Source organism: Pongo abelii, chromosome 11 (assembly GCF_028885655.2).
Source record: "Pongo abelii isolate AG06213 chromosome 11, NHGRI_mPonAbe1-v2.0_pri, whole genome shotgun sequence".
Lineage (NCBI taxonomy): Eukaryota > Metazoa > Chordata > Mammalia > Primates > Hominidae > Pongo > Pongo abelii.
The window spans coordinates 139495310-139513499 of NC_071996.2; the positions used below are offsets into that span (position 1 = coordinate 139495310).

Here is an 18190-nt window from a genome sequence, read left to right on the forward strand (position 1 = left end):
CTTGGGGTGCAGATGAGTCACACCACGCCAGTCTCCCAGTCCCGTCACACACAGGCAGTTTTTACACCAGCCAAACTTAGAGCTTCATAAGTGCGGGAAACTGTCAGGTTCCTTTCAAGAGGAAGTCTTAGCTACAGATTTTTGGTGGAAACAAATGGTCCACCCTGATCTCCTCATTTAACCATCTGGTTGGGGAACCTTCTGTCATCCTACCTGCTATGTATTTGTGACCTGATAAATTATTTTTAAATACAGTTGTTTAATAGTGTAGTCAAAAATGAAAGGTCATAAGCCTCATCTTCTCATTCACACCACATCAGATTGATTCCAGTATTCAGTGTACAGATGACCTCATGTTTTAACTTCCTTATTGATGTGAATGTGCTGAGCAGAGCTCACCTGCCTCTTGTCAGAGACATGAATGGGCTGATAATATCTAGTTTTCAAGCAGAGGAATTTAGAGGTGAACCCCAGCCTCAGAATCTACATAAAATATGCAGCACAGTCATTAGTCATTTGCAGCAGCCCAGCAAAATCCTAAAACAGCAGGAGAGAAAAATATTTTCAGTGGCTGTCAAAGAAGTCATAACATACCTTTTAAAAAAAAAATTTCATCAGCCAAACCCTCAAATTTAAATATGCGGACTTTTTTCCGGTATTTTTATCAAAAATGTTTATACCATTAAAAGGTTATCCAGGTACTAGATAGGTGCCCCAGGCAGCTCATGATGCAAATGTAGACAAATATATTTTGAGTTCCCGTGTCTATAAGTCAATCTGTATCAGTATAGAATTAGGATTGGATTAGTGTGAAGCGTTTGCACTGTAAATTTTATCTGTGTTTTTTTTTTTTTTAAACTGGAAATATTCTGTTTTGTTCCACTACTGTTTCCCCAGGGCCTTAAACAGTGCCTCCCCCTGAGTGGCCCTGGGTAGTTGTTGATCATATCTGTAAATATCTGGAGTTTCCGCGCACACAGCCTTCGAGTGTGCCGTCAAGATCGTGTCCCTCCAGTGCTGAGCCTCACCATCCTGGTGGTCCTGAGCAGTTGCATCCCCTCCTTCAGCTCAGCCCCCGGGCCTTCTGTTCAGGGTCACTGTGGATAAATTACCAGTGGAACCCAAGCCCTCAAAGCTGCCCTATGGACTGGGCGGCTCCAAGAGCCAGAGTATTGCTCTGTGACCTCCAGCCCGTTGACTGGGGCAATTGTTAGAGCCAGGTGTGGCGGAAGGACCCGTACGGCCTCTCTTTCAAGTGGCTGGGCCTTCCGTATGAGGCACCTGACACCACGATGCTATCGCCATCCTCGCTGACTGGGACATGCCACCCACCTCCAGTAAAGGCTTGGGAGTCACAAGGATCCCTTTTCATAATGAAACTTCCTGTCCACAGTTTAGGAGAGAGTCATGAAATCACCTGGAACAAGAAGTTTTTCAAATATTTTAGGTGTTTACAAAATATTTCTATGAGGACAGATAAGGGGGAATGAATTTTGCAAATTAGCATTTGATTTAACCCCCCAAAAAAGTACCCTGATGGTTCCCACAGTTGCTTCTGACATAACAAGAGGTTACATGTGATGGCCAAGGGAAAAGAAGATGTCATTTATCATTATGATATGTTAATTTTTTATTCTCCAAAATGTTCAAACTGCAAGGATATTTCATACAGATTTCTTAGCTGGTATTTAAATAATATTCAACACTCCTAAGCCTTAAATAGACAATTAGAAGTATACTGCATTTTTTTCCCTCCAGCATTTCAAAGACATTACTCAAATTTGGTTGTTCTTTGTGCTGCAGTGGTCCGACTTGGCACCTCCTTGTCTTGACAGACTTGATTACGGAGCACCTATTTTGTGCATGGTGCTTGCTGGCCACTGAGCATCCGTAAAGAAAATTTTTTCCACACCTGTAATCTCAGTGCTTTGGGAGGCCAAAGCAGAAGGATCACTCCAGCTAGGAGTTTGAGACCAGCCTGGGAGGTATAGTGAGACCCCATCTCTACAAAGAAATTATCATGGCATGGTGGGGCACACCTGTGGGAGGCTGAGGCAGGAGGATCGCTGGAGCCCAGGAGTTCAAGGCTGCAGTGAGCTATGATCATGCCACTACACTCCAGCCTGGTGACAGTGAGACATTGTCTGGAAAAGAAAATGCACTTTTAAAAATCAGGCCAGGCACAGTGGCTTATGCCTGTAATGCCAGCATTTTGGGAGGCTGAGGCAGGCAGATCACCTGAGGTCAAGAGTTTGAGACCAGCCTGACCAACATGGAGAAACCCCATTTCTTCTATTCTCTACTAAAAATACAAAATGAGCCAGGCATGGTGGCACATGCCTGTAATCCCAGCTACTCGGGAGGCTGACACAGGAGAATCGCTTGAACCCGGGAGGCAGAGGTTGCAGTGAGCCGAGGTCACGCCATTGCACTCCAGCCTGGGCGATAAGAGTGAAACTCTGCCTCAAAAAAAAAAAAAAATCAGAGGGACACAGCCAAATAAAGGAGAAATCCACAGAAGCAATCATAGCACACTAAGGGCCATGAAAGGGGTGCAGTGTCCAAGGGAGCTGGGAAGAGAGGCTGCCTCCTGTGCCACTGAAGGGCAGGCCACCCCGCCTCCACCTGCCACCCCATGTGAGTCCTTCAGTTTTGTCCACAGCACTTGTCATCCCTCCCCGTGATCGATATGCACTCATATATATGCTTATTAACTCTCTCCCTTTGCTGGAACCTAAGCTCTTTGGGGCAGGAGCTTTATTTACTGCTATTATCGCAGCTCCTAGGAGACAGCCTGACCAGGGCGTGGGTCTCTCTGTCCCTCCATGTGTCTGGATGTTGTCTAGCCCCACACCAAGCACATGGTAGATGGGCCACATGGCACTGCCTCCCCTTGGTTTGGCGTGGAGGGTAGAGTTGCCTTAGTTAGTCTTTAACTGGCTCTTGGCCATCTTAGTTGACCAAGATGGAGAAGAGCGCAAGAGTAGGGTGAGGCCAGTTGAGGGTAGAGGTTCAGGGGTGCTATTTTGTTCATTTCCTGTGTGAAGAAATTGAGGCTAAAAGAGATGACATGCCCAGGGTCACGTGGCCGGGTGGTTAGGCTGGGGCTGGAGCTGCCTTTGAGTCTGTGCGGTTCCAGTTCATGGAGCACCATGCAGTTTTCTCCCTGACCTTCATCTGCTTCCTTCTTGTACTCTGGGTGTGGGCTGTCCTGAGGAGCAGGGACCTCTCCTTCAGCACGTGGGCAGGGTGGGAGCTGAAGTGTAACAGACGTGTCGGCTCCAGCGACACACAGCTTGGACATCCTCACACACCGTTGGTGGGAGCAGCACAGAACTTTGGCTCAGCAGCATGTATCCAGAACCCCACGAATGCTCATGTTCATGAGCCTGTGTCTCGAAAACTGCCCCAAAGTCATAATTCTAATTACTGAAAACACACAGAAGTACTGATTTATGGTCAAAAATTTGGAATCCATCTAAGCAGCAGGGAACTGACTAAGCAAACCAAAGCATATTCTGCTGTTTATGATGTTAAAGAAGAAAAGAATCCTATTACTTATCTTCTTATGACATTTAACGCTCAACCCATGGGATGATATCTCACAACCAAACTGCCTCTTTTTTGAGTCTGGGCTTCTGCATATCAGGTTTTCCCATAGCTGAGGACACCAACACTTTTTCAAACCACATGATGTCAGTAGATAAGAGCAGGGATGTACTTCGAAGCAGCGGCCCGAGTTTGGTGTATTGCTGTACCTTGAGCAAACTGAAGTGGCCAGGTGCATTCAGGACCCTGGACAAAGCCCCTCGCTGTATTGGCCTGAGGAGCCCACCTTCCCCACTCAGACACGATGCTTTCCTGTGCAGCGGTGGGTCATTTGACTGCATGTGACTTTTCATAGAAACAGCTAGGTTTCTAAAGATGAGAAATTTATGTGATCAGAGAGGGCTCCTACATCTAATTACCTTCCTGATTTAATTGAGTTTTCTGCAAGACGCGCTCAGTCTCTCCCCAGCCTGCTCACCCTCAAACGTGAAACAGAATCTCTTTTCAATTTAGCAGATCTGAGCACCCAACTTGAGAAATGGTAGTGGCTGATTATGTAAAAAGAGAAGAGGCTGGGGAGAAGCGGGAATCTCTCGAAATGATTTCATTTCCACCTAACAGCGCTGCGCATCGTGCCTTCCCATTTATCGGAGTTCACCATGTTAATTCAAACTTTGTGCAGCTTGCATTCAGCTAAAAATCAGCTAGAGAACAATTTGATTTTTGAGCCTTAACTATAAATTTCTGATAGGCATTGCATTCCCAAGCATGCTCCTTTCTGTCACACTCCCCACGGCTTCCCCAGGCTTTCTGCCTCACTTGGCCACTCTGTGTTCCTTCTGTCATCCCTTCAAATTGGATGATGCCATTCGGCGCCAGCTGGCCCTCTGGCATGAAAAAAAAACTGTTGTAGTGGACAAGAAAGGAGAGATACCAGGAAACGGATGGGGTGCAAAGGAAGTGACAGGAACCAAGAGGAGAGAGCAGAGGAGTATGACCTGGGAGGCGAGAACACAGAGAAGCTTGAGAAGCCCAGGGCTGTCCCGCCTGTGGTCAGGAGGAGGCTGGGGACACCCCTTCAGGGTAGGGCCCCATGAGCAGCTCAAGACTGTGGGTCAGCTGTGTAGAGCCAGATCCTGGTAGGTGGCTGGAGGCCAGACAGCCACGTCCATTTCTTCATCCAGACTCAGCTCATGGCCCAAGTCTCATGATGGCCTTTAGCTTCCGTTTCTGGGGGAACCCAGTCCCCCTCCCGTCCCCTCTGACCCTCTCCCCCATCTCACTAGACCGTACAGTGGACGTTTTAAAATCTTCCTTATGTAATTGCTTTGTAGCATTTAACACAACGACCTCTCCCATTTTCTTCTTGTTTTTTAAACAGCTTTATTCAGATAAAAATCACATAACACACTTCCCCCATTTAACAGGTGCAATGCAGTAGTTTTTAGTATCTCACAGATACCTGCAACCATCACTACAGTCAATCTCAGAACATTTTCATCGTCTCAAAAAAGAAACTCTGTTCCCGAATTGGTGGTCAGAATATGTGTTTTTTTCTTTGTAAGGCTTTATAAACACATTTCAGTAATCAGGGTCCTCATCTCAATGGAAGATCAAATTTCCTAAATTCCTACTGACAAGGCTTAATTTAGAGATATCTCTGGGCGTAACTGAAAATGGCCCGAGTAGGCAATTCTTCTCTCCTGTGTGTTCTCTTGCTTCTGGCTCCTCCTATTGTATTCCTTTCCTCACCGTTTTTATAACTCGGTCTAACACTGTGTTGTCTTTTCCTTTCGCCAACACCTGTCATCTTCCTGGGCCCCCTGCCGTGTCCCCGCTGCCCCTCTGACATTGTGTACCTCTGTGTGAGCGGCAAAGGGAAAGGGACAATAATGCCAGTCTCTGAAACATCTTCAGAGATGGGGAATTCAAGTCAACCTCCTCCCGCTGAAAGCTCCCGTCAAAAGGACTGTGCGAAGGGGTGAGGTTTTGAACCTCACTTCACACTCACCTTTTAACAGAGACCCAGGATGTTGTGATTTCCTTGGATGGCAAAGGTGGCCTGTTCTTTATTTACCAGCCTACACATCTCTGTAAGCTTCAGAAAGAACAGAGCCCTTATTAAAGATCCAAATTAGCTTTATATCGTTGGCCGTGTATCAAAGGAAGTGTGTTTTAATTTACGAGTTCCTACAACGACTTCATCTTGAGTTCATAGGGGGCTTCAGCCCTCAACTGATTTCCCCTCCTGGCACCTACAAATGGGCCTGTCTTTGATAATTTTAAATTCTTTTAATACCAAACAAAAAAGGATTTTTAGTCATGTACCTGACACTGCCAAATAGGTAGATTAAGGTATGGGTGGAAGCCAGCGGGGGCAGGGGGCTGATACACATGTGCTTAGCATTTTCCTCTCTCTTTTCTTTTGTCTTTCTTTCCTTTTTTTTCCGTATAGAGGCATGCTTCTTATGAACATGTTTTAAAGCATTTTGTATCTTTAATCAACATGTAGAAAATTAACAGCCAACCCTTCGGGAACCATTGCAGCTCTCCCAGAGTGAGTGTTGCCTCCTTCTGGCAAATTCTTGGCTCGCCCCTCATCAAACTAAGCCCCCTGAGGGAGAGAGGTTGGAGATGTCTCTGGAGGGCCCTGCACTCCCTGAAATCCAGGCTCCAGGGTCAGGGAAGATCTGACCTGGGAGGGTATTAGGGCCCTGCTAACGGCAGCAGTAACAGCGGGAGTCCTTGCAGCAGGGAGGCCTGCAGAGGTCAGGTGCACCTACGCCCAGCACCTCCCCCAGCAGACACATTTAGAGACCCTCAGGAGCGCGAGGGACATGAGAATCACAAGCACGGAGCCTCATCTCTTGAATATCACCCGGGATATCAAAAACCTATCAGCACACCTGGCGAGGACCCTCACCAAGGCGAGCTCCCTGCAATGGTTCATCAAAAACTGCCCAGCTAATGATCGGCTGGGCAGATAATCGGAGGAGAGTTAATTGTAAGGTTCGATATGGCATCTTGTCAGCAGAGATAAGTTGTCACGTTTTCCACTTGAGCTGAAACTAAATGATTGTAAAATAAGTTATGAGTGTCCTTGGGCCTGTCTGCCGGAATGATAGCTAAGAATACATTCCTGGCCCATCAGTCTCAAGCAGGCTGCTTGATATTTATGCGGACGGAATGTTATTTTTTTCCCCTCTAGTCATGCTTGTCAGCTCTCCGAGTGAAAAGTGAAACTGCTTCTTTGACTCATACTTCACGTTCCGAAGCTCGGAGAGACTGCAGATTGTGATCATTATTGCTCGTATTATATATTTTTTGGGGTGTGCGTTGAACATTGATGCCCGATTGGGAAGAACTAATGGCTGACATTGAATGTGCGGGATGGTGCGGGCCCATCCCGGCTCAGCGCCGCGCGGCTCGGGACCCCGAGTCCCTCCGTCAGAGCGGTTTAGATGTGGAGTAATGAGGCTCTCGCTTTTTTAATTTGGCATGGCCTTTTTCTCTTCGCCTCTCCCCTCCCGCACTTAACGCCGTCGACAGTAGTCATCTGTCCCGGTGCCCGGTAATTGATACAAAATAAAATGCATTCTTTGTATGCAGCCAGGAGGAGCGGATGGCGCTCCGTGGGCCGGCTGGAGCTCATTTACAGTGTCTCAGGCGGGGCTTTCGGGGCCTCTTCAATTTGAGGAATACCTTGTCAGGCGAGGGGAGTAGTTGGAATGGAAAAGCACAGCGTGGAAGCCTAGTGCGTTGTGATTGCTCGTATTTTAAACCAGGGGAATGTTAACTCCTTGAAAGGGAGCTCTCGAGACCTAGAAGCCAGGGGCATTCATATTCCCGTGGCCGAGCTCAGCGCCCAGTGGACGGGAACCTGGTCCTTCTTGCCATGAGAACACCCAGCCCAGGAGAGGTCAGGGCCTGGCCTCCAGGTGGGTCCTCTCTGATCGGTCCTCACTGGTCTTGAGTCCCAGGTCACACTTCCTGCCCGACTTCTGTCTCCTGCCACAGCCCCCCCTCAGTTCACATCCTAATTCACCCCGCCATCACCTTCTCAGCAGCATGGTGGCCACTCCCTCGTGCAGCCGGTGCCCCTGCTGCTGCAGCCGGGCCCTCCCACAGGCAGGCATCTGGAACTGGCACCAGAGCTTCCTCCTGTCAAAGCTGTGCCACTTTCCCCGCCGGCTGCCTGTCCACTCCTGCCAAACCTGCTCCCACCCGCCTCAGCCCAGAGCACGTGGCTTCTCTAAGGGCCTGAGTGCCTCCCTTTTGGGCCACCGTAGATACCCCACCTCTGAGTGGTCAGGCGCCACTGGTTGTCTCCTTCCAGTGTTGTCTCCAAGAAAGTTGGAGTAAGATGTCCAGGGCCTGGGCTATGGAGTGTTGGAGCATTGCCATTGTAGGAGAACGCAGTGGGCAGAGATGCACCCTGCCCTGCCTGCAGCATGGCCTGGAAAGTCACTGCCTCAACTCCGTGCCTCCAAACGGGGGCAGGGAGGGTGCTTGCCGGCCCACCTTGGAAGATCTCGGCCCTGTGAGCAGCAGATCAGAGCGTGGGCTGGTGCTGCTTCCAGGATCTCGGGTGCTTTGCACACATCAGTTACTCGAGTCATAGCCTCCTGAGGACGATTGCGAGGAGCTCATGAATGCTGGCCTGGCTTTCTGTTTCCATTCTTGAGATCGCCGTTGTTTTTATCCCATGACAACTCTGTGTCCTCTGAAAAGCTTGCCTCCCTCTCCCCGCAGTGGCCAGGACAAGGCTCACATTTTTCTGTTCTCTGTCTCCCCAGCCCTCTCCTGGGCTTTCTCCTGGTGCAATGACACCTTCATCTCCCTGTTGGTCCCATTCTCTGGGGTGGCTGGAGGCGGCCAGGGTTTGCTCGGTCCAGTGCAGGTGAGCGTGCGGACTCTTCCGTACCTCACTTCTCCCCGCACCTGTGGCCCCTGCCATCTGCGTGCTTGCTGGAGATGCGATTCCCCTCTTCCTTCTTTGTTCAAGTAGCAGGGCCCAAGAAAAATCGTCTTTTATGGAAGGCATCAAGCAAGAAATTTGATAGGCATTCTCTTCACTCCTTGGAAATCAGCCCCGTGGGACAGGGGTCTTGCCCTTTATTCTCTGACAGCGGCCAGCTCCTAGGGCACGCTTGGTGCGTGGGGACACTCAACAGGGAGATGCTTTCTCTGTGTCAATAGACTTCACTCATGGACTCAGTCGTTCGCCTAAAAATAGATTCCAAATGGTTGGAAACTCATAGGACAGTGGTTTGGCACAAAAGCTTGCTTGTGACTAGTTTTAAAACTAAGTCGTGAAATTGATACACTGCTGTATGGTAGACCAGAAAGTGGTCCGTTCCATCCGCCCGCGCAAGTGCCTGTCACACAGAGGGTCAGTTCTTTCATAAAACTTAAATACGTATCGAACCCCATTACTCATCCCGAATATGTTTCAGGGAGGATGTGTGCTGGTGAAGAGGATGAGCAAAGGCTCGCCTTCCTGAAGCTCGAGCGCTCACAGGGAAGATGTTCCGTAAACAAAGAAACACGCATGGAGCATGTCGTGTCCCCATGTGGAGAGAGCCACGGAGCTCAGGGGGCCGGGAGGGGCTGGATGCACCAGTGGCCAGCCTGGGGAAGGCCTCTCTTGGGGCTTCCTCCTTTGGCTTCTGGAGTCTAAAACTTCCTGGTGTCCCTTCTGCCTGCCTAGCAGAACCCCTCAACACGGCTCCCCATCTAAGGCGGCAGGGATGAGCTGTGTGGATGCTGCTGAGACTGGTGTGACTGCTTTGAGCCTTGTCCACTGATGCAGCAACTGCAGGGTGCCGCTGGCCCCAGCAGGGACACACCATTGGTTGGTGGGATGTGAGCGGGATTGGAGTGAGGCCAGCCGTGGACAGCAGTGCAGAGGGACAGGCCCTAGGGAGATGTGCTTTAAACAAGGACAGGAGTCAGATGTCCAGGGTGGAGGTGTGTGGCCAAGGGAGAGTTGTGTTAAAAATGTGAGATGACAGGGCCGGGTGTGGTGACTCATGCCTATAATCCCAGCACTTTGGGAGGCTAAGGCGGACAGATCATGAGGTCAAGAGATGGAGACCATCCTGGCCAACATGTTGAAACCCGTCTCTACTAAAAATACAAAAATGAGCTGGGCGTGGTGCAGGAGAATCTCTTGAACCCGGGAGGCGGAGGTGGCAGTGAGCCGAGATCACGCCACTGCACTACAGCCTGGCAACAGAGCAAGACTTCGTCACAAAAAAAAAGAAAAAAAATGTGAGATGACAGCTCATGTTTAGTGCCGGGTGCTGGGTGAGCGAGGGTGGTTGAGCATCCAGTTCCCAGGGGAGGGGTCCTGCGCCCATGGAGACTGCTGGGGACAGGCTGGGGCAGGGCGGGGTGGAGGGTGTCCTCTTCTGATGGATGCTTTTGGTGTTTGGTTTGGTTTGGTTTGGTTTGGTTTCAGTGAAGTGAAAAGTGAGGTCATCATGGGGATGGTGTGGGGCGTGGGGTGTTTGAAGTGGGAGAAGCAGCTGTGAAATAGCCCCTTGGAGAGTGGGAAGTGGGTTACTGCAGAAGTGAGGTAGGATTGAAGGGCAGGCCAGAGGCCACTGAGGGGTACACTGACCACGCAGAGGCGGCCGGTGTGCATGGCACCACCCTCTCCCAGCCCTGGCCCGTGACAGTGCTGAGCAGCTGGAGGGCTGGAAGTCAGTGAAGTTGGGGCTTCCTACTCAGGAGAGATGGTGAGAGAAGGGAAACTTACAAAGGTGAGTTTCAAGTCGTGTGGGATGCTGCCCAGCTGTGTAAGAAAAACCGTGGGTTGTGAGCGGGTTGGACGTCAGATGGCCTGGAACTCAGGGCATAGAGGAGCCTCGGGAGTGAAGGCCTACTGAGCTGGGGAGGCAGGGGTGGGGGTGGCAGTTAGACCCTAGAAACTGTGGTTCTTGCTGGTAGCAAGCCTGGGTGAGACCATGAGAGAGGGTGTCTGAGGTCCAGGGCAGAAGAGCTTCATGAGGGTGGAGTGGCGCAGATGCCAGGGTGCTGGAGAGGACATCCAGGAGGCTGAGATGCAGACAGACCAAAATTCCAAAGGAGGTGTGTGCGAGAGGTTGAAAACTTGAAGCTGTGGTTGAAATTCCATGGGGTTCCTCGCTATTGATATTTTAGGTATTTGAGACTGTTCTTTGTGGCAGGGGCTGTCCTGTGCATTGTAGGGCATTTTTCAGCACCTCTGGCTTCTACCACCTGATGCCTGTAGCACCTCCACTCCACTCCACCCAGTTTGATGGTGGGGGTTCCTGGAGAACCGGTGGATCTGTGGGAATCCAGAGTCCCATGGGGCTAGAAGTGCTTGTGTGGAAGGACACAAAAGGAAAACGTGGATGTGGAGGAAATGCTGATGGGTTGGCTGTGGTGGTATTTCCGAGTGCTGTCTCCTTCCCAAGACTGCCACGTAGCTGCCTCCTCCAGGTGAGTCCGGGATTTCTCCCTGAATTATAAATATTCCAAGATATGTAGAAAGCTTGGAAATGAGAGGGCCCTGTCCCTGTCAACTGTTTCGCAAAAAGTTTTCTACAGCTAAAAGTGGGAAGGGGCCTAGAAACAGATGTGCCATTTTGATTTCCAGAAACGTGAATTCTGAGCTAGATGCCAGTGAGTCAGGTCACAACCAGGTGGGATTCTGAATTCAGTTGTTAAAGGGCTGCTTTGTGTGCACATAGAAAAGGAAACAGATGTATTTGAACAGAGATAGTTTATTAAAGAGAATGGATAGACATCAAATAGATGGCCCTTTATCGTTTTAAGTTGTCAAAAATATGTGTGAGTTGGGTACCATATAGCCCTCAGCAGAGTATTTGACAAGATTGTTCCTTGGTTTCCTCATAGGCAAGTTGAAAGATATGTGAGCTGAACACAAAGACAGTATAATTTATCTAGGCTCAGTGGTCACTCTTAGAATCTTCCAGGAGTGGATGGTGCATCTTAAGGTGGGAAGCTCTATCTTGACTCCACCCTGTTCACCATCTTTTTCATTGATGTGGATGGATATACGGGAGTATATGCTCAGAACAGTCAAGCATAACTAAGACAATAGTGAAGAGTAACGACGCATAGGCTTAGAACACAGAGAGAGACATAAAGAGTGGTGGCCTGGAATAGAGACCCTAGTGGTAGACCCACCACACCCATGTGGAAGCCTGTCATGTGGACGACATAGCTAATGTATGTGTTCTGAGTGTCTTAGAAATAGCTGTATACACTCATAAAAACAACCGCTGGATAACAGAAGAGAGTTTATGGTATAATGCACCTACTGTAGGCTCAGCATTGCACAAGTCACCACAGGGATGGTGGGCACTGGTGGTTGCCCTGGGCACAGGCATGCTAGCTAGATTGAGATAAGCGACTGGCAGCCGCGTGCAGAAGGTCCTAACTGTGGGCTCCATGGGAGTGTAGAGATGAGAAACGTTAGTTTGGGAGAGAGTGTCACAAACACAGAGTGACAGAGGGAAGGACGCACAGTTGGGGATGAACATGGCCTGTCGAAATGAGAGGACACCCAAGGGACAGAGTAAAATAATATGATTTTAATATAATAATATTACTTAATAGCGGCCCGCGGCAGCCGAGGAGAGTTGTGTTTGCCTGCTCTGCTTATCTGCCTGCAGGACTAGGGTTGAGCTCTCTGAGGGCAAAGACAGTCACGGTGACCATCGTTTCCCATGGCCTGGCACCATACCTGGCAGAGTGGGCTCCTAACACTGAATAGAGAGGATGGGATGGTAAAGACTTGGGAACCCTGGGCAGAAAATATTTAAAATGAGCAAAAAGATTGCCTGCCTGGTTTGAGCATTGAACAACACAGAGAAGGGTTGCTTTAGAATCAGGTAATGATCTTGGGGTCTCGCCCCACCCCACGAACGTTATGAGGCTTCTGAACACTGTTAAATCATACTTAAAAATTAATTAGTCTCGCCCTTTTTGTCTGAGATATCTATAGCTTTTATCTGATATTCAGTGGAATCTAGTATTCCAGAAATACATATAAGAACCACTACTTTAGAAATATTAGTATTGTGAAATCATGGGACAGCTTAAAAGGTGAAAGTCTGGGAGGAGAAGGACCTCGTGGAGCTGGCTGCACAGCCTAGGCTTGGGGTAAGGTAAGAACTGGACCAGGGGTGAGTGGTGCTTAAACGGAGAGCAGGCAGTCATGGAGCGGCTTTGTGAAAACAGACTGAGCTCGGGGTGCCAGGCTGCTCAAGGCAAGGGACGTGTCTTATTTAAACCTGCCCGCTCCCACCTCTGCAGTCCCACCACAACCAAACAGCCATAGTGCAGGCTCAGGGGGTCTCAGGACTGCTGGCTACACCTCGGGTACAGTTAACCAAGGAGGTTTACCAGATGTCCACCGTGGAAAGCAAGAGTTGGGCAGAAGTGGCAGGAAAGTGTCAGTTTCAAGGGTGAAGCCCAAGGTGATAGCGGAGAAAGCTGCCCGGAATGCAAAGGTCAGAGTGAGTGCTGTTTCTTGGGAGCCGGCTGCCGGGAGGAGAGGGTCAGGTAGAGCCAAGCGTGGAACTGGTGTTGGTGTCATGCACATGGAGAATGCCCCTGTGGACGTAGGGAGGAGAGGCAGGAAAACATGGCATCTTGGGCCAGCACAGTTAGCATGATGAGGGAGAGGAAGGCTTAAGGGGGCAAAGGAAGGCACAGTGAAACAGTGTGCCATTTTGAAGAAGCAGTGGTGAGGGAAGCCAGACTTCAAGGAGTCAGGAAGAAACGCAGTGGATTTAAACCCTGTATCTGGATAGGAACCTTGTCTGGAGAGGCCTGCAGTGGTTTTGAGCAGACCCGACCGAGCTCTGTGACTTCAGCAAGTGACTTAACTTCCCCCTGTGCCTTGGTTTTCTCATCTGTAAAGTGGAGGTGGTAGGGATACCACGTGCCTCAGCGGATTGCTTAGAGTCCTGAACGCATTGCTGAAGAGGTAGAGCCTGGAATAGCCCCTGTTGGGTAGTAACTTTGGATGAGTGTTTACTGTTGAGACTGTGGCTTCAAGGATTAAGGAAATAACCCTGTAAGGAATAATGGGGTTTAGGAAAGTGGGTATGAAAGATCTTGGGACTTCTGAGGACAGAAATGACGCAATGGAGAGGGAGGAATGAGTGGAAGTGACCTGGCCGAAACACCTGAGGATGGAAGACGGGACCAGGACAAGCTAGGAATGTTCATTTAGCAAGAGAGGGGAGCCCATTCCTCTAGGGATGGAGAGAGGGAGCCCATTCCTTTGGGGATGGAGGAGAGGGAAGCCCGTTCCTCTAAGGTTGGAGGAGAGGGGAGTCCATTCCTCTAGGGATGGAGGAGAGGGGAGCCCGTTCCTCTGGGGTTGGAGAGAGGGGAGCCTGTTCCTCTAAGAATGGAGGAGAGGGGAGTCCATTCCTCTGGGGATGGAGGAGAGGGGAGCCTGTTCCTCTGGGGTTGGAGAGAGGGGAGCCCATTCCTCTAAGGATGGAGGAGAGGGGAGTCCGTTCCTCTGGGCATGGAGGAGAGGGGAGCTCGTTCCTCTGGGGTTGGAGAGAGGGGAGCCTGTTCCTCTAAGGATGGAGGAGAGGGGAGTCCATTCCTCTGGGGATGGAGGAGGGGGAGCCCTTTCCTCTGGGGATGGAGGAGAGGGGAGTCCATTCCTCTGGGGATGGAGGAGAGGGGAGCCCATTCCTCTGGGGATGGAGGAGAGGGGAGCCCTTTCCTCTGGGGATGGAGAGAGGGAGCCCGTTCCTCTGGTGATGGAAAGAGGGGAGCCCGTTCCTCTGGGGTTGGAGAGGGGAGCCCGTTCCTCTTAAGGAGGGAGGAGAGGGGAGTCCGTTCCTCTGGGGATGGAGGAGAGGGGAGCCCGTTCCTCTGGGAATGGAGAAGAGGAGAGCCCGTTCCTCTGGGGATGGAGGAGAGGGGAGTCCATTCCTTTAAGGATGGAGGAGAGGGGAGCCCATTTCTCTAGGGATAGAGAGAGGGGCGTCCGTTCCTCTGGGGATGGAGGAGAGGGGAGCCCTTTCCTCTGGGGATGGAGAGAGGGAGCCCGTTCCTCTGGGGATGGAGAAGAGGGGAGCCCGTTCCTCTGGGGATAGAAGAGAGAGGGGAGCCCGTTCCTCTGGGGTTGGAAAGAGGGGAGTCCGTTCCTCTAAGGTTGGAGGAGAGGGGAGTCCGTTCCTCTGGGGATGGAGGAGAGGGGAGTCCGTTCTTCTGGGGATGGAGGAGAGGGGAGTCCGTTCCTCTGGGGATGGAGGAGAGGGGAGCCCGTTCCTCTGGGAATGGAGAAGAGGGGAGCCCGTTCCTCTAAGGATGGAGGAGCCCACTTCTCTGGGGATGGAGAGAGGGGAGCCTGTTCCTCTAAGGATGGAGGAGAGGGGAGAAGGCCAGTAGAGGAGCCGTGATGGCGGAGTCACAACAGACGCACCCCAGGAAGCTGATAGCCAGATTTCTGCCATTGATGTTACCTCTCACCTACCACCAGGGGACAGTGACCTGTCCCTGTGCCTCTGCATCTAAGGATGTGCGTCCATAGGAAGCACCTCCTGCCTGGTAGAGGGAAAGTTGCTGAGACACCGAATTGCCACATTTTTCGCAACTCCTTAAAGTGGTGAAGGGAACTTCTGCCTTTTGTGAGTGAGTGACCACCCACAAGGAGTGCACACGGTTGACACAGTCTCAGGGGTCTCATGGTGTCCAGTGCTGCCTGGGCTGCCCTGCAGAAGCCCTGGGGTGGCCCTTCACCCCCTTCGCAGGAGGAGCTCCCCACAGCCCTCTTCTTCCATGTGTAAAGGGTGCATGCAATGAAGGGTGATGCTTCTGACTGTGCAGAGAGGGGCGAGGGGTCTCTGCCTTAGGGCGTCCAGGAACATGCATCGGGGTGTTCTTGGGACCATATGTATTTCTCAGATACCTTAAATTGTATGTTTTTACATTTCTCAACATATGATAAAATTTCCTAGAACTTCACAAAATAAAAATATTTTCAATTCATTTTGATTTCCATTATCTTTATATTTGAAATCATGTCACTGTTCTGCTCAGAACCCTGCAGTGGCTCCCCATTTCCCCCAAAGCACAGGCGAGGGTCCTCACAGTGGCCCGCGAGCCCCCCTCCTCTCCAGTGCCACCTTCCACAGGCCCCTCCCACCCACACCGGCTGCCACCACTCGGGCCCCCTCTCCGTTTCTGGAACACACCAGGCTCCCTCCTTAGAGCCAGGCTCTGGCTGTTTCTCTGCTCTCATTACCTTCTCACTCCTCTGCCATTTTCAAGTCTTGATTTAGTGTCCCCTGCTCAGCGAGACCTGCCCCAGCTACCCTATTTTAAATGACACCCCCCATCGCTGCCGCCTCTCCCCAGCCTCCCAGCCTTGATGCCCCGCGTTCCTATTCGGTCTTTCCCATAACTCTTACCAGCTTCTGATGGACTCCAGGTTCTGGCCCGGCTGCCATGTCACCGCCACTGCCATGTCACCGCCGCTCCACTTTACAGAGTCCCCATTGGGGCAGGAATGTTTATCTGTTTCTCCTCGATGATGACTGCCAAGCATCTTGAAAAGCCGCTGGCTCACAGCCAGTGCTCAAAAAATATCAGCTGAATGGGGGCGGTGTGCTGCACAGAACTCTGACTTTGGACTTAAAGATGCTGAATCGTGAAATAAAAACTTTTCAAGACTCCGTAGGCACGCACCACCTGTTTTTCCTGCACGTTTTCAGTGTGCTTTTCCACCCTGGTTGAATTATATGTGCGTTCTGGTCATGTAGTACTGCTTTGGCCTTCTCTTTGATAAAGATACAAATGGACATAATACATTGAGAATTTCACTTATAGTGAATAATCACATGTGCACTGGTTTTGAAACTGTTCTAAGTAGCTTCAATGAATCAAAAATTGGCAGGCCTACTATAACGACTTCCAGACACTGTCACTGGACATTGGTGAGAGAGAGAAAAAAATAGCATAGAATTTTTCACTGATAATAAAACAAGATGAAGTTATAGTCATCCGTAATATTGAGGCTAGAAGAAAGGATCAGGAGTCCCTTATCCTGTGCACCCACAGGAGTCAAACCCATTTAAGATGATATTTCCAAATGTATTCTTAAATGCATCATTTTCATTTCCAATATATCAAGGTAATTTTAAGAAGAGAAAGATAACTAAAAAGCATAAACTCACCCCTCTCCTTTTGCAGAGCTCCAGTCATGCAAAGGAGAGAAGGAGAACGTATCCATAGCATGCTGGTGGTAGAAAAATAAATGCTTGTTTTTTAATAGCTGGTGGCACAGTAGAGCAAGGGGGACTGAGCCCATCTCATACCAGAGGCTCTAGGCCTCCAACCCAGCAATACAGTGATGGGATGTTATTTGCAGGGCCCTGTGTGGTATGGGAGGAGCGTGGCTGTGCTGTTTCTGCGTATTCTACTTTGTAACTGCTCACTCTCTGCATTTTTTTTTTTTTTTTTTTTTTGCCTTTTCTGGTCCAATGGCAGACACAGGGCTGGGTGACTCCGTATGCTCCAGCCCCAGTATCTCCAGCACCACCAGCCCCAAGCTCGACCCGCCCCCCTCCCCTCACGCCAACAGAAAGAAGCACCGAAGGAAGAAAAGCACTAGCAACTTCAAAGCCGACGGCCTGTCCGGCACTGCTGAAGGTAAGGGCTCCGTGATGCCCCGGGAGAGAGTCTCCACTGCGGAAAATTCTTTGTTATTTTTCAAATGCGTGAAGTTAGACACCCTTAGCACCACAAATGCACAGTAATGCTGGTCACCGTATGTGCTTTCTGTTTGCAAAGTGGCACGAGAGGGCCCTTGGGACCTTTTCATCACTGTCTGATTCTCATATTACACAACCAAATCCGCTGTCTCACTTGGCCGCTGTCGCTGGTCGCGGGTAGGAGTGCTGGTCTCCCAGCCACGAGCCTGATCCAGTTCTGAGGTCTCGCCCCACCCTGGCAGCCTGGGCGATTGTCCTCTCCAGCCAAGGTGGGCCACGCTGTGTGACTCTGCTGGGGACGGTGCCCACTTCTAGTTTAGGAATCATCTCTGATATTGGTTACTCTTAACTAACCAGACACCTGCCTTGATTTCAGCTTTTAGCAACGTGTTATGATAAACGCTTCTTCTGTTAATGTCCATCAGCTCTTTCTGGTATGTGGGCTCTATTAATATTCCAGTTGTCACAGCTCATTGTGAGTCTCCTTTCACCTTAGTCCTTCCTTAGTTTTTATTGCCACTGATGGCTGGATGTGAGCTTCCTGAAGTGGCTCCTTCAAATGAATTCCCTTTTTTTAAATTCCATAGATGCAAGTAGAGATACGTAAGTGCATGCGTACACACACACATACACACACACCCCCCACATTATGAGAGGTAAAATTAATGCAGTTGTAACAAAGGAATACTTAAAAGGAAAAATTAAAGTTTGAGAACCTTGTTGTTAGAACATGAATTATTACCTGTGAGACCGACAATGGTGAAAGAGTGTGGTTACCTGTGAGACCGACATGGTAAAAGCGTGTCTTCAGCAAGGGTCTCATGCCCAGGGGCAACGTTTATGGCTTCCGTCCTTTATCTTTCTCTACGGCTGCCATGCTTTTTCCAGATACTCTGCTT

At 50.1% G+C, this 18190-nt stretch overlaps 1 protein-coding gene across 14 annotated transcripts in view; it reads left to right on the forward strand.

Moving 5' to 3' along the window:
* AGAP1 (ArfGAP with GTPase domain, ankyrin repeat and PH domain 1) overlaps positions 1-18190 on the forward strand; it is a 635310-nt gene that overhangs the window by 459429 nt on the left and 157691 nt on the right. For 12 of the 14 annotated variants that reach the window (XR_008523125.2, XR_008523124.2, XM_054550021.2 and 9 more), the window contains one exon: positions 17068-17229. The exons of the other annotated variants lie outside the window; for them this stretch is intronic. Coding sequence is in view for 10 of the 12 variants with exons in the window: in XM_054550021.2 (XP_054405996.1) it covers positions 17068-17229 (162 nt within the window). In the remaining 2 variants the exon portion in view is untranslated. The remainder of the gene's footprint in view (positions 1-17067; positions 17230-18190) is intronic. 14 annotated transcript variants of the gene reach the window in all.